We start from the raw sequence: 25,382 nt of genomic DNA, 5'->3' as shown, positions 1-25,382 counted from the left end.
ATTCTCCTACCTCAGCCCCCTGAATAGCTGGGATTACAGGTGCTTACCACCATGCCTGGCTAATTTTTGTATTTTTAGTAGAGATGGGTTTTTGCCATGTTGGCCAGGCTGGTCTCGAACTCCTGACCACAGGTGATCTGCCCACCTCAGCCTCCCAAAGTGCTGGGATTACAGGTATGAGTCATCACACCAGGCCCAACCACTTTGTTTTAATTGCTTATGTATTGTCTGTCTTTTCCTATGAGGTGCAGTCTCAGCATGGGCAGCACCCGGCCAGTCTCACTACTGTTTGTGGGCAGAGCAGCCAGCACATGGCAGTCACCCCACAAATGCTAGCTGGCTAGATGGCATGTCAGGGAGGACATGGGGAGGCTTCCTCACCGCCCGCCCCCCCGCCGGCTTCTTCTCTTCTGTTCCCTGCTACCATCTCCTGTCTGCGGCCTCTCTGCCTCTTCTGCCGCATTCCCATACTCCTAGCGTCGTAGTCAGATTCCCGAGAGAGAGAATGCTGCACTGGTCTAGCCGTCTTTCATTGCTAGTGGGTATCTGCTTTCCTTTCCCTTCTCCATTTCCTCCCATGGGCCTTTGGTGGGATTGACTCCACCCCATATCTAGTCATTGCATGGCCACTGGGATGGCTTCAGAGAAAGTCGCATGCCCCAATTTAGGCTAATGAGAGAACAACTAGTTATTTTTTTTGAGATGGAGTCTCATTTTGTTACCCACGTTGGAATGCAATGGCACAATCTAGACTCACTGCAACCTCCGTCTCTTGGGTTCAAATGATTCCCCTGCCTCAGCCTCCTGAGTAGCTAGGATTACAGGCATGTGCCACCACACAGCTGGCTAATTTCTTATTTATTTATTTATTTATTTATTGGTATTTATAGTAGAGACAGGGTTTCACCATGTTGGCCAGGCTAGTCTCAAACTCCTGACCTTGGGATCCAATCACCTCAGCCTCCCAAAGTGCTGCGATTACAGGCATGAGCCACTGCGCCTGGCCCTAAGAGCTGGTTCTTATCTGGACCATGTGGTGTAAGAATAAGATCTTGTCTGCCTGGATGTTCTGGGCCAATCCAAGGAGCCACACAAGATAGGAGGGAGTGGGAGACAGAGGGAGAAAGGGAGAGGTTGATTAGGTACTGGATGATGTGGTTTGAGTCACTGGATCAAGTCTCATTTGAAGCTAGAACTATTTCTGAACATCCAAGATTTTTTAGCTATTACATTTCTTTAGCCAGTTTTAACTGGGTGCTCTAACTGGGTTGCTTGCAACCCAAAGGATCCTACCTGCACGCCATTTAGCCAGCTATCATTTGTGGGGTGACTGCCATGTGCTGGGTGGTCTGCCAACAAGCAGTAGTAAGCCTGCCTGGGTGCTGCCCACGCTGAGACTACATCTTATAGGGAAGGGCAGACGATTACATAAGCAATTAAAACAAAAGTGGTCACCCCATTGTCTCCAAGCAGAGTGGATGGTTGGATTGGCTCCATTTTTAGAAGCCAGTCTTTGCATATCTTTATGTGTGTCTATGCATAGGAAAACCTTAGAGATGTGATCTGCTGGCTTCTTTTACACTTCGCTTTGTTTTTGCAGTGAACCTTAATTACTCTAAAATCAAGAGAGGAAATGCTATTAGAATCAAAATGGTAAGTATGGTAAGCATTGTGCTGGGAGAGGTAAGGCTGCTGTTAGAAGCACTTAGCAGGGACTGGATTTAGGCAGCTGCATAACTGCTGGGAGCAGAAGAGAAGGTTCAGTGAGGCTCCCTTATGCGTAGAGACCCTTAGCAAGGCCCTGGGGGTATCAGCTGGTTAGACAAGGCAGGCACAGGAGCAAGGAGTCCCTGGCCCTTTCTCCAGACCGTCTGGGGCGTTGGCTCCCTGATCTGGCCGGGAGCATTTCCCCAGCTCATTCCTTTGTCTTACTGCTGGTTACTGGAAGGAAGCACAAAGCCCTTTCCTTTCAGGGCTCTAGAAGCTGAACATTAAGAAACCATTGCAAATACAGTAATTGCTCAGAATGAGCATTAATGTCCTATTAAAAAGAGGCTGCTGCTGTGGCTGGAATGTCTAATTCAGCAGCCATTTCCTGAGAACCATGTTAATGTGATTTGAGCTAATTCCTTCCTCGCTGCCAAGGCTCAGTCCAGAAATTTCTGAGGCCTCTGCCCTTCAGTTGTTGCAGAAGCACAAGAATCTCTCACTCCCTTTCCTGGCAGCATGTTACAGAAGCCCAGGCAGCAAGCAATCATCCCTCAATCAGAGATTGGCCACGCTGTGTGACATTGGACTAGGTGCTGAGGAGGTGGGGACACTCATTAAATCTCATTCTGCACCTTTGAGGCATGTGACGTGTGTCTAAAAAGTCAGGACAACCATGGCTAAGAAATGAAAGAATTGGAAAACATATAAGACAGCACGGACTCTTCATTAGTTCAGTCATTCTCGGTGGTAGAGAGCACACTGGGATAACACAGCTCTGGTCCCACAGTCACAGGAGCTTACATTCTAATGAGACAGACATTGAATAAGCAATTGCACAGTGGATGATTAACCACAACAGTCATATGCATGACGGATCATTACAACATGTCATGTGAGAATAAAATGAGGAATGGGGAGGGAACTGACCTAGCCTGGGTCGTGGAGGGGGTGTCCAAAAAACCTCCTAGGGAACAGGAGACCCGAGAATGAGCAGGAATGAGCAGAGCTCATGGGCGAGGAGGTCTTCACCTCTGCACTTTTTTATTTGAGATGGAGTCTCACCCTGTCACCAGACTGGAGTGCAGTGGCTTGATCTCAGCTCACTGCAACCTCCGTCTCCCAGGTTCAAGCGATTCTCCTGCCTCAGCCTCCTCAGTAGTTGGGACTACAGGCGTGCACCACGACACCCAGCTAATTTTTTGTATTTTTTAATAGAGATAGGGTTTCACCATAGGCTGGTCTCAAACTCTTGACCTTGTGATCCGCCTGCCTTGGCCTCCCAAAGTTCTGGGATTACAGACGTGAGCTACTGTGCCCAGCCTACCTCCACACTGTTTGAGGAGTACAGGAGGATGAACATAGAGAGGGAAGGCCAAGGCAGTGCCTGGTAAAGCAACTCTGTCTCTCTCCCTTGCTGCCTGCTGCAGTGTGTCATGGCACCTGGTGCCAGGACCTTGGAATTGGGATACCTGGGTCCGAGTCCCACCTCTAGCTTTGTGTCCCCAGAGGAGTTACTCACATGTTATTGAGAACACAGTGTGCACACCTGGGTTTCCACTCCTCAGTTGAAAACACTGGAGATTACTAACTTCCAGTGCTATATGGTGATGTAAATTCTAGGTTCTGAGTCCTGCACAATGAGATGGAACCATCTTGCAAGGGTCGGTCTGTAGGGGGTTGGAGGGAGAGAGAGTGCAGGGGGCCAAGTCAGACTATGGGGTCTGAGGGCATAAAGGTGGTCCATCCTGTGGCCAGGAGTGAGTTCTCTTTCTGGGCCCTGCAGCTGCACCGTCCTAAGCTCCACAATTGGGCTTCTCTCGTCCAGCCCTCACTCCTGGAGCTGAGTTCTAGTCCAGCTTGAACTCCAGTCACGGAGACTTCTTGAGTTCTTTTCCTGGGAACTTTGTGTTTTAAATCCTTACAATAGCATACAGTGTGGTCAAGATAATCCCCATTTTACAGATGAGGAAACTGAGGCATACAATGCTGAAGGGGCTTGCTGAAGAGCAGGGTTGCAGGTTGGGTTTCCAGAGAAGCTGAACCTGAGACAAAGCTCAGTGTGCAGGACTGCTAGGAAGGGCCGGGAAACGCTGAGCTGCGATGCCGTCTTGACTCTGGTCTCAGTCAATCCTGACCCTCTTGGTCCCCTTGTAAATCAGGGACTGAAGGCAGAGACTTGAGGGTAAAGGGAAGAGGCAAGCAGAGGATCTGGACACAACTCCACAACCGGCCTTTATTAGTGAGGTGACTGGTAGATGCTGTGAAATGCCTCAGACCTTTCTTCAGGAATGAAGGACTTATTTGCCCAGCTCCTGGGAGTGCTGCCAGAGGTGGCTTTCAGCTGTCAGCCCTGGATTGTCTCACCCGAAAAAAATGGCCTGTCCTGGCCAAGTGTGGTGGTTTTTGCCTGTAATCCCAGCACTTTGGGAGGCCGAGGTGGGCAGATCACGAGGTCAAAAGATTGAGACCATCCTGGCCAACATGGTGAAACCCTGTCTTTACTAAAAAATACAAAACTTAGCTGGGTGTGGTGGCGCACACCTGTAGTCCCAGCTACTGGGGAGGCTGAGGCAGGAGAATCGCTTTAACCTGGGAGGCAGAGATTGCAGTGAGCCGATATCACGCCACTGCACACCAGCCTGGTGACAGAGCAAGACTCCATCTCAAAAAAAAAAAAAAAGCCTGTCCCAAAGTCATGCCTCTTACCAGGGGCAGCCTGGTGTGATTCCTAGCACATAGTAGATGCTCAATAAATATTATCTTCTCTTCTGCTCGTCAACTTATCCCCATCTCTGCCGCATATTTACTGTGGTGCTATGTGTGTGCTGAGATTATATATATATATATATATATATATAGAGAGAGAGAGAGAGAGAGAGAGAGAGAGAGGGGGGGGGAGAGAGAGAGAGAGAGACACACACACACACACACACACACACACACACACACACACACACAAAAATGGTCCAAAAGATAGGTACATAGATATAGATACCTGCATTTTTGTAGGGCACACAGATATCAGTTGTGTGCATGCATTCATTCACTTACTTAGGTCAGAGTTTCTGAACCTCAGCACTAGAGACATTTTGGGCTGTGTAATTGTTTACTGTGGGTTGCTGTGCTGTTCGTGGTAGGAAGTTTAAGTATCATTCCCGGTCTCACTCAATGCTGGTAAGATTCTCCAAGTCAGGACAATAAAAAAATGTTTCCAGATGTGGCCAAATGTCCCTGTGGAGGAGGGGGAGTCAAAATCACCCCTGGCGGAGAATCAGTGGTTTTAAAAAGGGAGAGGGGGCTGGGCATGGTGGCTCACTTCTGCAATCCTGACACTTCGTGAGGCAGAGGCAAGAGGATCACTTGAGGCCAGGAGTTCAAGACCACCAGCCTGGGCAACACAGTGAGACCCCATCTGTACAAAAAAATCTAAAAATTAGCTGGGTGCGGTGGCTCATGCCTGTAGTCCCAGCTACTAGGGAGGCTGAGGGGGGACTGCTTGAACCCAGGAGGTTAAGGCTGCAGTGAATCATGATCATCATGCCACTGCATTCCAGCTTGGGTGACAGAACAAGACTCTGTCTCTTAAAAAAAAATTTAAATTAAAAAAAGGGAGCAGGAAAAAACACGTATCCATTTCCTTGGGGATTACACATCAAGGCACAAACACCACTCAACACTTCCCAGCCTCCCTGAGGCTGCGGCCTGGTCATCACTTTCCTCACTAGATGGGACTCAGCACCACTGCTCTCTCTCTCTGGAAGGGAGGGCCTGGCAGCCATTGTTTCCTTCCAGGAGAACCTGGGCATCTAACTCCGTCCCTTATGTAACCTGTATTGGGCACAGGACAAAGCTCTCAGTTAGTACAAGGGATGGTCCAGGTGTGGGCTTATCTGATCCCATCACTAATCCCCACAGGGTCCTCTCAACAGCAGGGAGCAGGCCTGGGCCTCTGACCCCTGGAAGGTCCTTCTTTCCTGAATGCTCAGTGAGGTGGTTCCCTAGTAACGGCACAGGCTCCTAGCAGCCCCAGGGCACATGAACCATGGACAAAGGGCACATGAGACAAAGAGTCTTGCCATCCTCATTGTGAGCATTGTGTCAGTGTTTATGTTTACTCTGGGGAGCTCCTGGACATGCTGTGCTGTGACCCTTCTCTCTGGAGGACAGTAACCTGGGCCCTGCCCAACCTACTGGAGCCATTACTCAGAGCTCTGGGCTGCAAAGGCCGAGAGAAAGGATGGTGAGGAGGAGGCATCATTCATTCATTCATTCACTCACTCACTTATTCATTCAGTTGTTCAGTAGGTATACCTTGTGCCTCTCCTGTGTCTATTTACTGAGCCACTAATATATGTACATCTCTGGGAATATTAAGTTTGTGGAGACACGGGTTGAATATACTGTGCAACAGTGGGGAATTTAAAATTCCTTGACCTCCAGTCGTTTTTTGTTTCTTTTGTTTTGTTTTGAGACAGAGTCTTGCTCTGTTGCACAGGCTGGAGTGCAATGGTGCCATCATGGTTCACTGCAACCTCTGCCACCCGGGTTCAAGCAATTCTCCTGCCTCAGCCTCCCGAGTAGCTGGGATTACAGGCACCTGACACCATGCCCAGCTAAGTTTTGTATTTTTAGTAGAGATGGGGTTTCACCATGTTGGCCAGGTTGGTCTTGAACTCCTGACCTCAGGTGATCTGCCCACCTTGGGTTCCCAAAGTGCTGGGATTACAGGCGTGAACCACTGTGCCCACCTCCAGTAGTTTTTTTTATTGGTTTGGGAGCCCCATCCACTCTCAGGAAAGCTAAGGACTAATATGAATTTTCCATAAAGCAGGAGCACGCGGGAGAAATTACCAGCGCCTGCGATGGAGGAGGATGGAGCAAGGGAGGAGCAGCCTTTATTGTGTGCTCACGTATGGGAGCCCCTTAGCACCCGTGCAGACTGGGAAGAGCTTAACTGGCCCATTCCACAGATGAGGAATGCGGAGCTTGGAGAAGTGAAGAACATGCCCCAATATAATGCCTCTGCCGAAGACAACGAGGGCTTGATGACTCGAGGATTTGACCCCCTTTTCTGTAACAGCCAGCCTGGCTGCCTCCAAACATTCTCCGACTTGCTTCCTAGTTGCTGTCCTCATGTTCCCTCCTCCTCCGCTTTTCTAGAAAATATGCTCTTTTAAGAGCCAAGTCTGAAGTGAAGTCCGTACTTGAACTTGGGGGCTGGCTGGACTACTCAGGCTGTTTGATCTGCTCTGTCTGTCTCATACCTTCACTCTAAGAACCACATGAAGGACTCGCTGGTTTGCAGCTGGGTGCGGCTGGATGGGGCTGGGTGGGGCTGGGTGGGGCCTGGCGAGGGTGTGCGAGTCAGCTTGGATAAGGAACATAATCCAGGAGGCTTGTGTTTTGGGACACTGGCTGCTGACTTTTTTTCTGACCCTCTTTGTTCCAGGTAACCGTGCAGATCCTGGCACTTTGGCTGTTTCCAGGAGTCTGTGCTTTTCTCCCAAGGGGCTGGCTGGGAAGGACTGCCTGGGAGACAGTGACTGCTCACTCTCTTTCCATTTTTCTCTCCCATGATCTCAAAGCCACCCATTAAGGGAAACGTCCGCTGCTTGGGCAATTTACTTTTGTGCAGAGAGAGAATGACATTTGCACTATTTGCTTTTCTTTTTTTTTTTTTTTTTTGAGATGGAGTCTTGCTCTGTCACCCATGCTGGAGTGCAGTGGCATGATCTCGGCTCACTTCAAACTCCACCTCCCGGGTTCAAGCAATTCTCCTGCCTCAGCCTCCTGAGTAGTTGGGATTACAGGCGTGTGCCACCATGCCCGGCTAACTGTTTTGTATTTTCAGTAGAGACAGGGTTTCACCATATTGGCCTGGCTGCTCGAACTCCTGACCTTGTGATCCGCCTGTCTCAGCCTCCCAAACTGCTGGGATTACAAGAGTGCGCCACCGTGCCTGCTGCTATTTGCTCTTCTAATGCACCCAGTATGTCCTCCTTTCTGGTTAATTTAGGTCCCAACTAGGGAGTCCTGTACTGACATCATTCAGGCGGTTGGGGCTCTGGCTGCTGCATTTCTGGCAGGACAGATCCCTACTCCCTTGGATAACTGCCCAGCCCAGTTATCCATCGAGGGGATGCTTCAAATGGCTAGGAAAGTGCACAGAAAAAGGTGTGAGCAGTGATGAAGCTTGCTTTATTAATCATCAAGCAAACACATTTTAATTAAATTGCAAAGATAGACATCTTTGGTTCCCTCTTGAAATCTCACAGAAAGCATGCCAGGGAAGAAAACTGACACAGGGAGAATATTCGAATCAGAAGTATTTCCAGTTTAGGATATCAGCAGGGGCAGGCAGGGGGTGGGGAGAAGAACAGGAATGGTTATCTTGGAGGCCCCTGTGAAGTCCCTCACAAAGAAAAGACCTATACAAGAGTCCTCACCTCCCAGGGTTATGTCTGTTTGCAACTTGGAATAATTGCCTCAGTTCGCTGATCTTCCTCTGAAGGAGAAATTATAGAAATTGAGATGGGGAAGGGAGGTGTGTTGAAGATATTCTGGCTACTTCGGTAACTGGATTGCTCTCTGTCTTTCTGCAGGCCCCTAAGGTAAAAGCCATGCTCCAAGTCCCCTCCTGACTTCTAGTCACTTCCATGCTGCCAGCAGAGGGCATGGGCTTCTTCCTGAGGAGGCTGAGTCTCAGCTTTGCCAGGTCCTTGCTGTGTGACCTTGGGTAAGTTACATAACCTCTCTAAGCTTCGGTTTTCTCAGTTATAAAATAGAGACTATAGCCCTACCTTTCAGGACTGTTGTGAGGAGTAAATAAGACTATGTAAAAGGCCTTTCTTCCCCTTCCTCCTCTTCCATCTGGGGGCCCTGCTCTTCCTTTCTCAAGCTGTCCTTCCTTTCAGCAGGTTTCTGAGTCTGTGTGCACTCTTGGAGGCTCCTCTACCTCATCTACCCGTACCGTTTGGAACACCTGAGGCTACCCTTGGTCGCATTGTTATCTCATGACATTCCCATGTCTTATACTGGAAAGCTGACCGCCTGTACAATCCTCTTCTGAGCACAGAGCCAGCCCACGGGACGCCTCTTAATGCCAGTGAAATCGCTTTGCAAACTGCAAAGAGCTTCCAACAGCCCCTTAGCTGTGAGGGCTGCATTTGTCGTAGCAAAACTGAACCAGCCTCACCAAAAAGTGAAGCATGCCCAGGTCCAGCCTGTAGAGAGAGGCATGGGGGAAGGAGTGGATGCAGAGCCCATTTTGTGCCACTTTGGAGAAGAGTCCCAAAAGGCCACATGCCAGGGAGCCCAGGCCTCTGCCAGCTCACGCTGTTCGCCCTGTGGTTGGATATGAGATCCTCTTGTACCCTTCTCCATCACTAAGCCCTGCCCACCCCAGAGCCGGTCGAAGGAGCTCTGTTGGGCTCTTCCTGCCTGCCCCGGGATCTTTAAGTCCCACGACTCTGAAATCCCCGTCCCATCACCAGCTTGCTCTGTGACTTTGCAAAAGTCACTGAGTTTCTCTGAGCCTTGATGTTTTATTTATGAAATGGAGTGCCTTGAGAGCCAAAGGAAAGAGTGGGTGTGCATTGCTTCCCTTGAATGTCTTTCTCTTCCCTCAGCTACAGCTCAGGTGCTCTCCACCCTGGCTGCCTAGAAGAATCACCTGGGGCTTTAAAAACACCTTGCTCTGTCGCTAGGCTGAAGTACAATGGCAAGATCTCTGCTCACTGCAACCTCCGCCTCCTAGGTTCAAGAGATTCTCCTGCCTCAGCCTTCGGAGTAGCTGGGATTACAGGGGTGCGCCACCACGCTGGGCTAATTTTTTGGATTTGTAGTCTGGGCGACAGAGCAAGACTCTGTCTCAAAACAGACAGACAAACAAAATCTTAACACTGCCCTGTGGTCTGGTTGCCTTTCTGACTCAGCAGATCTTCAGTGAGACTAGGGCATTGGCTATGTTTTTTAAAGCTCCCCAGGTAATTCATGGGTTGAGTCAGGGCTGAGAACCACTGTAGGCTGCTTGGCCAACAACAGGGCCCCTCTGTCCTGGCTGTTGTCATTCTGTCTGGCTTCACTCCAACTCCTGCCTCGCAGCCCTGCCTCTTAGAGGCTGCTGAGCATCTTGCAGTTTCCCAGAGGGATCTCTCTCTGCCCCTCTCCCTTCCTCTCTCTCTCCTTTTTTCTCCCTCCTTCTTTATCCCTCCCCATTTCTCTCCCTCCCCCTTCTCTCTTTCCCTTCCTATCTCTTTTTCCCTCCCTCTCCCTTTCCCTCCCTCTCTCCCTTTCTCTCTCTTCCTCTTTACCCCCTCCCCTCTTCCTCTCTCCATCATCTCCCTCCCCTCCCTCTCTCTCCTTCTCTCCCTTTTTTCCTTTCTCCCTCCCTCTCCCTTTCCCTTCCTCCCTCTCTCATCCTTCCTCCTCCTCTCTCTCCCTTTCTCTCTTCCTCTCTACCCCCTTCTTCTCTCTCCCTTTCTCTGTCCCCCTCCCCCCTCTTTTTCCTTTCCCCCACTCTTTCCCTTTCTCTCTCTCTCTGGTTTCTCTGCCTTTCTATATCACCCTGTTCTTCCCACCCAGCCTGCCCTCACCCCCTTGATCTGGCATCTCCTCCATCTCCTCTAGGCTTAGCTGAGCACTCTCATCCCGGGAGCCTCGCCTGGGCCCTTTCCATGCCCCTCCACCTCACCTGCTGCCACCTTGAGGCTTCTCTCTGTGTCTCCCAATTGTCAACGTCTCACTGCCCTGGAGGCCCCTCCCTGGCTCAGAGCCTGGCAAACGGCGGCGGGGGTTCTGCGTCTGCCCGTCCTGCCTGCCTTTCCTCCCTGTCCTTCCACTCCTCTCTTCCACCCCTCTTGGTCTCTTTCAGCATTAGCGTTCTCAAGCTTTAGCAAGCATCAGAATCACCTGGAAGGCCTGTCCAAACACACTTTGCTGGGCCCCACCCCCAGGGTTGCCTATTCAGTGCAGGGGATGGGTAGATGATTTGCAAGTCTAACAATTTCCCAGGTGATAATGACCCCGCTTTGAGAGCCACTGCTTTAGAGCTGGGTGTTTCAACCTGGGCGCTGTGGACCCTCTGGGCTGGGAAATTCCTTGTTGTGAGCACCGTCCTGTGCACTGTAGGAGACTGAGCAGCATCCCTGGCCTTGACCCACCAGATGCCAGTAGTAATCCCCCTCCAGATGCGGCAACCAGCAATGTCCCCAAACCTTGTCCGATGTCCCCTATGCGGGCAACATCCCCCCACGTTGAGAACTGCTGCTCTAGAACCCTTTCTCCCGGGGGTGGAGTGGACTTTGTGGGGACTTGGCAGCACCAAGTTCTAAATGACTGCCCTCAAGGCCGCTCAGGCCAGCCACCTGCTTTTGTAAATAAGGGTTCCCGGAACACACAGCCCCGCCCCTCCATTGTCATCTTTTTTCTGTTGCTTTCTTGCTACAAGGGTGGAACTGAGTAGCTGCAACAGAGGCCGTCTGATCTGCAAAGTCTGAGACATTCACTATCTGGCCCTTTTCAGAAAAAGTTGGCCAACCCCTTTTCAGACTCTGAAGGGGTCTGGTGGAATATGATGTGGTAGAAGAAACCTGGGCAGGCATGCCCACCCACTGTCTTCCATCCAAGGGAAGAGTAGTCCTCCAGGCTGAAGGACTGTATCACCCTGTTCTTCCTACCCAGACTGCCCTCATGCCCCTGAAGGTCTTCTATTCCCAGGAGTTTCCCATGTGTGCCGGGAAGGGGGTTGGGGACGGCACTGGGCGGAGCAGCCTGGGACCAGGCCGGGATTTTCCAGCACTGCCTGGTTCACAGCCATGTGCTCACTTCCCTTTGACCAGACCTGGGCTCTGCTTATCTACAGGATAAACGAGAACTTTGCACACAGCCCCAAGGAGAAGGAACCAAGGGGGTAGATTCTGAGGCAGAGTGGAAGTGTATGTAGCATTTGGGTGTGATGTGTCAAAGGAAAGACTGGGGAAGAGGAACGTTGGGCCAGTTGATTCATTCATTCATTTGACATTTAGGGAGCAGCTGCTGAATCCAAGGTGCCATATAAAGGGCAAGTGAACAAGATACAGTTCTTGTCCTCTTGGATTTTTGCAGCGTGGGGGAAATGAGTAAGGAAGGGATGATTACCCTGGGGAAGCACAGGGGTGACACGGAGGAGGCTCTAACCCAGCCCTGCTAGTACAGTTGGAGAGGGCTTTGAAGACAAGACACTCAATACCTATTTTTGAGCCACGATTCTACTCTGTTCCCCTCCCTTTCATGTAATAGCTTTTAAGCCCCTCAGATTCATTCCTAAGTGCTCCAGCTATGTATCAGCTCAAGTCTGTGCCCTGATTTTCATACCCCCTTGAGCTTAGCCCTCTACCCCCATCAAAGAGGCCTCAGCTGGCCCCTCCTCACGCTGTTTCTCTTGTCCAGAGCACAAGGAATGCATGCCGAGCTGTTTGCAGCCACTGAGTAGTCCGGCAGGGTTGCCCCTTCTGGGACATCGCTCATGCCTGTCCCCTCTGCCTGGTCACTGTCCTCCTCCTGTCTCCTGGCCCCTCCAAATCCAAATCCCACCTTGGCTTTTTCACAGCCACACAAATGCTCCCTCATCTGCGAAGGGGGATCATAGATCACGATTGACTGTGGGCAGCAGTTGTGCGTGTGCGTGGTTTCAGAACCACGCAGTATTCATCTCTGTACTCTTATAGACAAATTTAGCACCACAGTGCCTCCCTGGAAGTTCACAGTAAGTATTTTCCAAGTGAGCAAATGAATAAATGGCATCCTAAGGACTTAGGGGAGATGGTAGTGTGGGCTGATTCTAATTCTTTACACCCATTCAGCACTAAATAGTTGCAGGGCCCTTTGAAACTCGAGCTCATTAATCACCACCCACAGGTACAAGGTCAACAGAGTGGGCGTTTCTTACCAATCCAGGTTTTTCACTAGGCTGGGCGGTAAGGAATGGCTTTTTTTTTTTTTGGTGGTAAGAAAATGGCTTTGGCAAAATTAATCAAAAAGGACAGGTATGGGAAGGGCACAGAGAAGCTCACAGATTTGTGAACTTGACCCACTGAAAGAAATTTATTTTACATTGCAGCTGATTTTACAATACACTTATTTATATAACAGAAATAAAATTTAGAAGAATCAATACTGACCTGAGGCCAAGTGCAGTAGCTCATGCCCGTAATCGAAGCGCTCCGGGAGGCTGAGGTGGGAGGATTGCTTGAGCCCAGGAGTTCAAGACCAGGCCTGGGCAGTATGTTTACCATACTGTCTCTACAAAAAATACAAAAATTACCTGGGTGTGGTGGTGTGTACCTGTAGTACAGCTACTGGGGAGGCTGAGGTGGGAGGATCGCTTGAGCTCAGGAGGTCGAGGCTGCAGAGAGCTGTGATCATGCCACTGCACAGCCTGGGTAACGGAGTGCGACATCTCAAAACAAACAAATAAAAACTGACCTGAGTTTGAGTTTATATTCTGTATCACTTTGAAAAACTGCTGGCCAAGGACCCAGTACACTGATTTCATGATCCACAGAGGGTCACAATCTGTGTGAAAAATATTGGTTTAAAGGATAAAGCCAAACTCCTTTGGAATGGTATCGAAGCCTCCTTGGTAACCCAGCCCCTACTCACCTCCTACACCTCACCCATTCTTGCTGTTTTCGTTTCTTATAAGTTTCTGTCTCTTTGAATTCCTTATGATTCCTTTATGTACCCAGCATAGGGCACATAAAAGAATCACGCTGGTGCCTTTGCTCATCGCATTCCACCTGCCTGAATTGTCCTCTTCCTCTTCGCTTCCTCTGCCCCCTTTCTTCTTTAAGACTCAGCCTATCTCCTTGGGATAGGTCAGAGCCTCGTCTGTACTCTCAGAGGACCTTGAGTTGGGAACTACCTGTCTCAGAGTCAAGTATATTCCCAGACCCTGCCATAGGCCTACTCAGGTGGGGCGGTGAATCTGGACATCAGCTGAACTACCCAGGTGCTCTTATGCACATGCACGTTAACACTGGAGACGTACAGGTCTGGACTGTCAGCTCCTCCATGTTACTACTGGCTCTGTATTCATCTACCTACATGCTGTTGTAATGGATCTCCAACATCTCACCCTGTCCTATTCTTGAGGAATTCCCTGCCATATCTTTTTAAAATTTACTTTTTAATTTTAAAATTATTACTTATTTATTTATTTTTTCTTTTTTCTTTCTTTTGTTTTTTTGAGATGGAGTCTTGTTCTGTCGCCCAGGCTGGAGTGCAATGGCATGATTTTGGCTCACTGCAACCTTCGCCTCCTGGATTCAAGCGATTTTTCTGCCTCAGCCTCCCGAGTAGCTGGGATTTCAGGCACCCACCACCACGTCTGGCTAGTTTTTGTGTTTTTAGTAGAGATGGGGTTTCACCATGTTGGCCAGGCTGGTCTCAAACTCCTGACCTCAGATGATTTACCCACCTCGGCCTCCCAAAGTGCTAGGATTAAAGGCATGAGCCACCGCACCTGGCCTATTTATATATTTTTTTAGAGACAGAGTCTCACTGTGTCACCCAGCCTGGAGTGCAGTGGCACAGTCATAGCTCACTGCAGCCTTGTACTCCTGAGCCCAAGCGATCCTCCTGCCTCAGCCTCCTGAATAGCCAGGACCACAGGTGTGTGCCACCATGTGCATCTAATCCTGCCATAGCATCTTGATGGGAGACAGAACTCATTTCTCCATACAACCTGAAAAATTCTGCTTGCCCGGTCCCCTGGCACAGGGGACATGGGCACGTGGTCTTGTCTCAGCCAAGCTGTCTCACCAGCCTGAGCCTTTGAATTGGGAGCTGGTGACCCAAAGCAGCAGAGAGGGTGGAGAATGCTTTGGTGGTAGCATCTACAAGGGTCAAGTCCCCAGAAGCCACAGCAGGTGTGGTGAGTTGGGGACCCCAGCGCTCACATGGCAGGGGAGGGTGACTGGTTCTTTGGCATGAGCTTGCCTTAGCCTCCCCATCAGCTGCCCATTCTCAGAATCTGGCTCTCCAGATTCTGTTCTGTGGTCATTTGGGGACCCACTCGATATCCTTTCCTTTTTGTTGTTTTTATTGTTTGGTTTTGTTTTTTTGAGACAGAGTCTCGCTCTGTTGCCAGGCTGGAGTGCAGTGGCGCAATCTTGGCTCACTACAACCTCCTCCTCCTGGATTCGAGAGATCCTCCTGCCTCAGCCTCCTGAGTAGCTGGGACTACAGGCACATGCCACCATGCCTGACTAATTTTTTGTATTTGTAGCAGAGTCGGGTTTTCACCATGTTGGCCATGGTCTCGATCTCTTGACCTTGCGATCCACCCGCCTTGGCCTCTCAAAGTGCTGGGATTACAGGTGTGAGCCACCACTGCTGGCCGTTCTCCTTAAGTTTACCAGAGTGGACTTTCTTTGACATTTACAAATATGAAACCCCACAGATAGACCAGTGCCTTGCAAATGGTAAATATTTGCTGATACAGTGGATCAATCAGTCCAAAGCTCAGTGCTGCCGTTCCAGCTTTCATCTCAATCTCATTTAAGTTCACCCTTGGCCCCACCTCAAGCACCTGGCAACCACCCTTCACCTTGGCTGCTGGCTTTGTCATTCCAGCCAATAAGGCCCAATGGCAGAGTCACAGCTTGTGTGTCTTCTTTAGGGAAACATAGTTAATCCCATCTGTCCTCAGGATGGCTATGGGTAAGGGTGTGACAGGCAGGCAGTCTTGTGGAGGGGGTACAGACCTGCTTCCACTGGGGCAGGGAAAATAGATAAATGGATTTAGGCTTTCAATATCCCCATGTAAAACTCAGAAAAGCAGCAATTAGAATGTCTGTGGCTTTGGCTGGCGAACTAAGTGCATCCAACTGTGTCCTCTGGAGATAGGGATTCTCGTGGAGAAAACACATCCTCTTCTCACTGATGATCATCTCCCATGTCTAAAGGTCCCCAGCCAACCAGCTGAGATCAGTGAATAAGACTTAGAAGTGCATCAGAAAGAGAAAGCCAACCAGTGCTTCGGATGCCTCTAAGGCCCCTGCACACTCACTGGCTGCCTTGCTGTTTGAGCACTGGTGAAATGGTAACAGTTGCAGAACAATAACTCCATGTCGGGGTCTGGCAGAAAGTGAAAAGCACCCTCAAATGGGGCCATTGTGGAGAGTTTAGTAAAGGAACTCTTTTTTGAAAAAATTTTTTGACTCACGCCTGTAATCCCAGCACTTTGGGAGGCCGAGGCGGGTGGATCACGAGGTCAAGAGATCGAGACCATCCTGGTCAACATGGTGAAACCCCGTCTCTACTAAAAATACGGAAAATTAGCTGGGCACGGTGGTGCGTGCCTGTAATCTCAGCTACCCAGGAGGCTGAGGCAGGAGACTTGCCTGAACCCAGGAGGCGGAGGTTGCGGTGAGCCGAGATCGCGCCATTGCACTCCAGCCTGGGTAACAAGAGCGAAACTCCATCTCAAAAAAAAAAAAATTTTTTTTTGAGATAGAGTCTTGCTGTATCATCAGGCTGGAGGGCAGTGGTATGATCTCAGCTCACTGCAACCTCCACTTCCCAGATTCAAGAGATTCTCCTACCTCAGCCTCCTGAATAGCTGGGGTTATAGGCGCCTGCCACCATGCCCAGCTAATATTCGTATTTTTAATAGAGACAGAGTTTCTCCATGTTGGCCAGGCTGGTCTCAAACTCCTGACCTCAGGTGATCTGTCTGCCTCGGCCTCCCAAAGGGCTGGGATTACAGGCATGAGCCACTACGCCCAGCCACAGGAACTCTTTACAAAGGTATGGACAGGATGAAGAGAAGCCAGTTAAGGGTTTTGAGGAAGCACCAGGGCGGACAATAACCAGGAACCAATCCCTACCACTCCTAGACAAGGAGATGGAGCTGGAACTGGAATCTGGAGAGGACTGTTGGAGGAGAGGGCTGCCTGGCTGGGGCTGTGGCCTTGAATGGAGTGGTGCACCACTGGGACCTGGCAGGGAGGGAACGGGAAGTAAATACCCTGACCTCTGTCTCCTCCCTCCTGCCTTCAGTTTCCTGTCAGTGCTTCTTACTGGTCCAGCCAGCTGCAAGTCCAAGGGCATGAGCACCGCTGATGTGGTCCATAAAGACTAACTTACTGCGGCACAGAGCAGAGAGGAGCGGAGAGTGGATCAGAAGGGGCAAATAGAGAAAATCCACACAACAGCATAGAGAAGGCTTTCTATGAGCTGTTACAAGCACAGTGTGTATGAAAACTCATGTGATTCTGCTTAGGTACTAGCATTATTTCCATTATTTTATTTTATTTTTTTGAGACGGAGTCTCCCTCCGCTGCCCAGGGTGGTTTGCAGTGGTGCGATCTTGGCTCACTGCAACCTCCGCCTCCCGGGTTCAAGCGATTCTCCTGCCTCAACCTCCCAAGTAGCTGGGACTACAGGTGCCCACCACCATGCCTGGCTAATTTTTTGTTTTTGTTTTTAGTAGAGACGAGCTTTCACCATGTTGGCCAGGCAGGTCTCAAACTCCTGATCTCGTGATCCACCCGCCTTGGCCTCCCAAAGTGCTGGGATTACAGGCCTGAGCTACTGTGCCTGGCCTAGTATTATTCCCATTTTAAGGATTGGGAAAAGTGAGGCACAGAGAGGTAAAATAAGTTACCCAAAGTAATACAGGTGAGCATAGCTGCCATTCAGACCCAGGCAATCTGGATTCAGAGAGTGTTTTTAACCACTATGTTCAGCTACCCAATAAGGTAGCCACGAGCTACATACAGCTACTTAAATATATGTTCATTAACATGAAAAACATCAAAAAGTTAATCAAGTTCCGTGAGCTACATTCAAGTGCTCACTGGCTGCATGTGGTTAGTGGCTGCTCTGTGGGATAGCACAGATATAGAACATGTGCACCCTCCCAGAGAGTTCTGTTGGGCAGTTCTGCACTAGGCCTGAATACCTGACCTGGATCCTTTCAACGCTTGAATTCTCTGCAAAACACACTCACCCACACTCCCATCAGTAGTTGTGATGTTCCTGGGGTAGAGAGGACAGGGGTCAGACTGATTTGAAAATTCTTAGAACATTTCATTGACCTCCTGATGGCTGCCAGATAATGTAGCCTCATATAAAACTGAGATTTTTTTTTTTTTTTTGACAGTCTTGCTTTGTGATCTAGGCTAGAGTGCAGTGGCGTGACCTCTGCTCACTGCAACCTCTGTCTCCCAGGTTCAAGCGATTCTCCTGCTTCAGCCGCCTGAGTAGCTGGGATTACAGGTGCCTGCCATAATTCCGGCTTTTTTTTTTTTTTTAGTAGAGATGGGGTTTTGCCATTTTGGTTAGGCTGGTCTTGAACTCCTGGCCTCAAGTGATCTGTCTGCCTAAGCCTCCCAAAGTACTGGGATTACAGGCGTGAGCCACCGCGCCCAGCACTGAGATCGTTTTATATGGCCCATGCCCTTTCTCACATTCTAAAATCCCTTTTCTGTTCTGTCCTTTCCTATCACAATATCAAAGACATCCCATAATAAATAAAAGCATTTATGTCAAAGCAGACAGAAAAAGTAACTGGCACATTTGGCAATCTTGTCCCCACCCCATTTTGGAGAAATCTGTCCTCAGGGCTTAGGAGACTCTGGCATTTTGTGATGTATAGCACCCTTCCATCAGCTCCCACGAGAAATTCTCTGTTGGGTTTAAGCAATCCCCAAATATATCATATTGACATGAATATATCATCTCCTACATGTCCAGCATTAGTGGACAAGATGAGTGTTGAAGATGACATAAATCCTACCTCTCATGTAGGCTAGAGGTAAGTCTAGCTCTGTCTGACGGTGGGGACATAGCAGAAAGGAATGTGGGTCAGTATCAGATGACCTCCCTTGCTGATACAGAGATGCAGGGTCTGTCTTAGCAATTTATAAAAGCACTTTCTAGGAGAGGAAGCAAAAAGTTATCTACGAACCACCGATAAGTCAACCCCCCAGCAAAAATGAATGGCAGCTTTTATATATACCTTCTTTCTCACACATGATCCGTGTACACCTTTCCACACGTGTGATCATACTGTGTATAAGTCTTGTTCAGTGTCTCTGTGAACATTTTTGCATTTCGTTGCAAATAATCATCACAACTAACCTTCACTGTTGCTTTTTTTTTTCTTTTTCTTTTTCTTTTTTTTTTGAGATGGAGTCTCGCTCTATCGCCCAGGCTAGAGTGCAATGGGGCAATCTCGGCTCACTGCAACCTCCGCCTCCTAGGTTCAAGCGATTCTCCTGCCTCAGACTCCTGAGTAGCTGGGACTACAGGTGCGTGCCCCCAAAACAGGCTAATTTTTTTTTTAATTTTTAGTAGAGATGGGCTTTCACTGTGTTAGCCAAGATGGGCTCGCTCTCCTGACCTTGTGATCTGCCTGCCTTGGCCTTCCAAAGTGCTGGAATTACAGGTGTGAGCCACCGTGCCAGGCCACTGTTGCTTTTTATGCGATGGGCTCTGTGCACTTCACATATTATCTCAATTCTCACAACAGTAATGATAAGATAGGAACCATTGCTATTCTATTTCACAGAGGGAGACAGTATACTGCTTAGTGTCACAATCAAATTAGTGGCAGAACTAGGATGATAGCCAGATCTGTGTGACTCCAAACTCATGCTCTTCCCATAATTACATTATTCTATAACAGTGTTTTGCAAGCTCTTTTTAGCTCTGGAATGCATTAAGGGAGCTTTTCCAGAAGCTTAATAGGTGAAACAGACGAAAGTTGAACCGGATTGGTTCAAATACGAGTGCGAAGCTGCCAGTCACGTGTGCTTGTCCCCTGGCACCCTCCCACCAGACACAACCACCGAAACACCTCAGGGAGCCACTTGGACTCAGAAAAGGCCAGTTTGCAAAACACTGTCTACACATCCCTTTAACAGACTGCATAGAATTTACCTTTACGGATGTAACATCATTAATGCACCAGCCAGCCTCCTGCTGTGATAAACAGTCTTGATGATACATTTTGAACACCTTCATGATTTTTTTCTAGATAAATTTATAGAAATAAAATGTTTTGGTTAAAATATATGCCCATTTTAACACCAAACTCTTCTTTGCAAAGGTAAAACTGCATAAATTCACATCTGCAGTGCCAGATTCTGCACATTTTCCCAACAATGGGATATTACTATTTAGAAGCATCTTTTTTTCCAATTGCATATGCAGGGAGGTACATTGCAATTGTTTTAATTTGCATTTTTTGGTTACTAAAAAACAAACACAATGTCTACTTGCTTTTCTTCTTTTACACATAACCAATTCATACTCCTTGCATTTTATTTTTCCCCTGTTAGAGAAGTGGTTTTCATTATCTATTTGTAAAAGTTATTTATAATGTAGGGTTATTAATCCTTTATATGTCATTTAGAATGTAGACTGTCAGATATGCATATATGTTATGTGTCATATAGTATCTGTCATATTGAATTTTACTTTTGTTTATGATGTTTTTGCTTTATGGACATCCTAATTTTTAAGTCCATGGGGCCAGATAAACATTCACCTATATCTTTTACTTTTTTGATTATTATTATTATTATTTTACTTCTTTGATTACTTTTAATTTTTAAAATTTTTTAAATTTAAAAATGAATATATTACAAATAAAGATTGGGGTCTCACATTGTTCCCCTGGCTGATCTCGAACCCCTGAGCCTCAAACAATCCTCCCGCCCTGGCCTCCCGAAGTGCTGGGATCACAGGTGTGAGCCACCACACCCAACCAGAGCCTTAAATTCTTTAATTCATCTGAAGTTTAATTTAATATGTCATGTAAGGAAGTGAACTAACTTTATTTCATTTTCTGGTCTGATTGTAGTGGCTCATACTTACAGTGTTAAAATTTAGCACGGTGGCTCTCAACCACCATTGCCCCTCAGGGGATGTTGGGCACTGTGTAGAGACATTTTTGGTTGTCTTAACTAGTAGTGAGGAGGGAGGAGTGTGTGTTACTGGCATCCAGTAGCTACAGACCCGGGGTGCCGCTACATATCCTGTAATGCATAGTCGCCCACAACAAAGAATTATCTGCAGTAGAATGTCAGTAGTGCTGAGATGAAGAAAACTTGTGGTAACTGTTAGTGAAATTGGCAAGTCCCTTTTGCTTTTTGTGCTTTCCCCATTGCAAACCAGACCTTCATTTATTAAAGACAGCTTGCCTTAATATGTCAGATCCTCCTGGAAATTTATTGTCTACCACAAACAAAGTGATGTGAGGAATATTCGGACTCCTGGGTCAATTCTGGATAAGAAGTAAAGCAAAGCAATGCAGACAAAAATTACATGTTAATAGTATAGGCTGTTCTTCCTTTCTTAAGGCTCATGTGCTCCCTTGACAAAGAAGAATGAAACCTCTTCAGACTACTCTCCTGTTGATTCTTCCTGGAACATATGACCACCATCAATTATAGGCAAGAACATGAACACAGGAGTCCAAAAGACCTGGGTTTGAATGCCAGCCCCTTCACTCGCTGACTGTAGGTGGGAGGCCCTGGGTAAGGTCCTGACCTCCCAAGTGTCTCAGCCTGTTCCCATATAACATTCACTTGCCTTGGACGTCATAAAGGGAACATTAGACTTTGTAAGTAAACACCTAGCTCGGTATTTGGAGCATAGTAAGTGCTTATCACACATCCCACGGAGTCTCAGACATGAGCAACTAATGCTGCTGCTGTCTTCCCGCTCAGTTCTGAGAAAGGGGTGAAGTGCAACCTGGATTCTTGTAGATAGTTGCAATGGCAAAACCTCTGGGAGTCCAGAGGCCAAGAGAGCAGTCCAGCAGCAGACCTGGCCAGGGCTTTGTGTCAACTACTTTTTAAATGTTTACCACATGAGATAAGTAATTTTATCATTTTATAGATGAGAGAGGTGAGGTACACCTATGAGATCAGTAATTTTATCTATGAGACAAAATAGAGGTTCTGTACCCCACCTCCCTCATTTATAAAATGAGTATAATAAAATTATTCCCTCATCTATAAAATGGGTATAATAAAATTACTTATCTGTGAGATATCTTTATTATACCCATTTTATAGATGAGGGAGGTGGGGTAGAGCAGTCCTTACTTGTTCAATGTCACTGAGCTAGTAAATGGCAGTGTTTGGATTCTAGAATCCTGCACTTCACCACCTAGTCATGCTGCCTCCCCCTGCTTCTTGCCCCTGCTTCCCAGCAGCTCAGCTGAAGTCCCCCCGCCCCAACCCCAGGCCACTCCCACCTCCAAGTTCATTCCCATCACCCCTGTCAGTGAGAACACAGTCTTGCACTTTGAGCTCAAAGCCTCTGCTGTGGACAGCACTGGGTGGATGCTGGGGAGAAGGGGCTGGGGTTTCATCTGTAGTTTATGCCAGGTGGGCCACCAGTTGGCAGAAGTAGCTTTCTAATCAAGCACACTTTTAAAGGATCTGACACTTCCCAGCATCTGGGAACTGTCCCCAAGGAGCTCAGATGGCAGCCTGGCTGGCTTTGTGATCTTGGGAAATGTACTTAACCTCTCCATGCCTTAGCTGGCCACTGGGAGGAGATTCAATTACTTGGGAAGGAATGGACCTCCACCCTGCAGGGCCTGCCTCTTAATCACTGTCTGGAAAAAGCAGCCACCTAATAAACAGGAAGGTCACCCAGACCAGGACCTCATTAACCTAATCCTATTGGTCTCCTCAGCTCCTGTGGGACTGCTGCAGAAGGGAAACTTCTGGAGCAGACAGCTCCCTGTCCAGGGATGCTGCCTCTGGGTGAGCTGCTCCTTGGATGTGGTGCAAGTGTGGCCATGGTGTGGTGGGAATGGAGCAGAAGTTTTCAGGACTGAATCTGGATGGGCCAGTGTGACAGTTGTATACCCAGGTGGTACCACTTTCCCTCTCTGCAGAAGTCCCCCCAACAGCACCATTCTCAATGCCATACCTGACCTCATCAGGGCTCCGATGCAAGGATATATCATTGTATTATATATGGACATGCAGAATATATCATTCCATCCTCACAATAGGCCAAGGACATAGGCTCAGAGTATTCAACTAGCTTTCCCAAAGGCACACAGCAGCAGAATGGGATTTGAACCCAATCTGGGCTATCTCCAAAGCCCACACTTTTGGAATAACTGCGGAGGTATCAGGATGCAGACTCAGAGATCTCCTCTCCATAGGAAAGAAGAGACCCCTTAGTACTGATTGCTTTGGTGGGGCTCTGGTACCCTGCAGTGATAGCCTATAGGAAGAAATGGAGTATCAGAGTATTGGTCTCTCAGGAACCTGGCTTTTTGGGTGGCTTGAGGCAGTAGCTGCCCCTTCATATGTGCAACCAGGCTCCTGCCAGACAGGTAATCACATCGCCTCCTCCTTGTGGCAGATTATATTTTCCAAAAAGCATCTTCGACAATATTTCCAGTCCCACCTATGCTTCTAGAGCCCGGTCAGTCTCTCAGTTTAGAGGTGGAGTCTATTTCCCTTCCCCTTAAGACTGCCTCAATGGATAGACTACAGCAAGAAAGATATCATGTGACTTCCAAGACGAACTCTAAAAGGCAACATGGCTTCCACCTGGCTCTTTCTATTCTGAGCCACCCTTACCTTTGAAACACTAGCCGCCATGTTGTAAGGAAGCCCAGGTGACATGGAGAAGCATCTGTGAATGTTCTGGCAGGCACACCAGCTTGAATCTCAGCCATCAGCCAGCATCAACCACCAGATGCATGAGAGAGAGAGCCCTTCAGATGACTTCAGGCCTTAGCCTGCAAGCCATCCCAACTGATGCTGAGTAAGCACAGACAACCTATCCCTGTGGAACCCTGTCCAATCTGTAGATTTCTGAGCAAAATAAATGATATTATTGTTTTAAGCCACTGAGTTTCAGCATGGTTTGTTATGCAGCCATAGTAACTGGTACATCCTGAATTCACTGCTTCCAGGACAGCCCATTATGCTCACATACAGGGCTGCTCACCCAGGCTTTGGCTCAGCATAGGCTCTGGGCTCACCTGGTCCAGAACTAAGGGCTCTGTTAGCCTGAAGGGGTGCCTTTCTGTAAGTGGTCTTGCCAGGGGAGCACCATTTCCTTTTTCCTACAGGGACATGCTATGGGCTAGCTGCCTCCCTGCTCACAGATGTTAAGTTTCTAGAACATGTTTGTTGTTCTTGTTTTGTTTTTGTTTTTAGAGCCAGGATCTTGCTTTGTTGCCCAGATTGGAGGGTGGTGGTACTGTCATAGACCACTGTAACCTCAAACTCCTGGTGTCAAGTGATCCTCCTGCCCCAGTCTCCTGAATAGCCAGGACTACAGGGATGTGCCTCCATGCTTGGCTAATTTATTTTTTATTTTTTGTAGAGATGGGGTCTTGCTGTATTGCCCAGGCTGGTCTTGAACTCCTGGTCTCAGGTGATCCTCCCACCTTGGCCTCCCAAAGTGTTGGGATTACAGGTGTGAGTCACTGCACCCAGCCAGGGTGTTTTTCTTAGTGTTGAGTAAAACCTTCACTCTTTAATTTCCTGTCCTAATTCTATTGTCTGGGGTTCATGTGGAACTAATCTAGTTTCTTTTTGGTGTCTTGATGGTTGAAGACGTCACTCATGGACTCCCTGAACTTTCCCCTTGTCTGGTTAAGACCTCGCTGTTCTTCTGGCCTTTCCTCTTAGAAAGAAAGCTTCTCAAGCTCTTCACCATCCTGGCCTTCCTTCCTCCTTCAATACCTTTCTTTCATCTCTGGCAAAGTCTTGCTCCCAAGTGGGCCCTGTTCCTAGATAGAATCTGGCCTGCATTTGAAACCAGTACTCAGCAGGCTCCTCTGTGGTATTTTCCCAGTTGTCCTGAAAGGTCAGTTTAGAGAGATCCAAGATGGCTGATCACTAGCAGCTTGGGATTATAGCTCCCGGAGAAAGTGCACAGAACGTCACACTTTCAGACAAATTTTTGTTACCCACGGACCGGAAGATTCCCAGCGGAGGAGCCCCACGGGTCATCAGGGCGACTCTTGTGGTCGGCGTTGCGGTTTTGCCAGCGCCCCTGTGCGGTGGTTTTTGGTGCAGAGTAAACGGGACTGATCGATGTTTGGAGCTCCGGGAAGGTAGAGTTGCCCATTTACCTGATTGAAGAAGGGACTCAAGAGGGAAGCCAGACTGGAGATTCCCGGGCAGAAAAGCACCATGAATCTTGATGCCGCTGTATTGGCTGGCGTAGTGGGTTGCTCAGATTTCGGCGCTGGGAATCAACAAGTTGGATGTCCACTCAGAGACCTAATTTGAAAGTAGGTAATTACAAAGACGACAGGTGGATGAACTCACAATGAAGGGAAGAAACCAGCGTAAAAAGGCTGAGAATACCCAAGATCAGAATGCCTCTCCTTCTACAGGTGATCACAGTTCCTCATCAACAAGAGAACAAGACCTGATGGAGAATGAGTGTGTTCCATTAACAGATTTAGGCTTCAGAAAGTGGATAATAAGGAACTTTAGTGACTTAAAAGAACATGTTCTAGCCCAATGTAAAGAAACTAAGAACCTTGAAAAAAGGTTTGAAGAAATCCTAACGAGAATAGACAATTTAGAGAGGAATATAAGTGAATTAATGGAACTGAAGAATACAATACGAGAACTCCGTGAAGTATGCACAGGTTTTAACAGTCGAATCGATCAAGCAGAAGA

At 48.2% G+C, this 25,382-nt stretch overlaps 1 protein-coding gene across 4 annotated transcripts in view; it reads left to right on the top strand.

Moving 5' to 3' along the window:
• The window catches only part of ADPRM (ADP-ribose/CDP-alcohol diphosphatase, manganese dependent), a 96,891-nt gene that overhangs the window by 51,399 nt on the left and 20,110 nt on the right, over positions 1 to 25,382 (top strand). The window contains exons 4-6 of one of the 4 annotated variants that reach the window (XM_064378303.1): positions 8,313 to 8,446; positions 21,063 to 21,239; positions 22,411 to 23,618. In XM_064378303.1, coding sequence (XP_064234373.1) covers positions 8,313 to 8,320 — 8 coding nt within the window. In that variant the 3' untranslated portion in view covers positions 8,321 to 8,446; positions 21,063 to 21,239; positions 22,411 to 23,618. The other 3 variants (XM_021676046.2, XM_021676045.2, XM_064378304.1) reach the window with 3 other exon arrangements.

This window comes from Aotus nancymaae, unplaced genomic scaffold (assembly GCF_030222135.1).
Source record: "Aotus nancymaae isolate 86718 unplaced genomic scaffold, 86718_ANA_hifiasm-v0.15.2.pri h1tg000018l, whole genome shotgun sequence".
Taxonomy (NCBI): Eukaryota; Metazoa; Chordata; class Mammalia; order Primates; family Aotidae; genus Aotus; species Aotus nancymaae.
The sequence above is the reverse complement of the archived record's forward strand: the minus strand, read 5'-3'. Positions and strand labels throughout refer to the sequence as shown.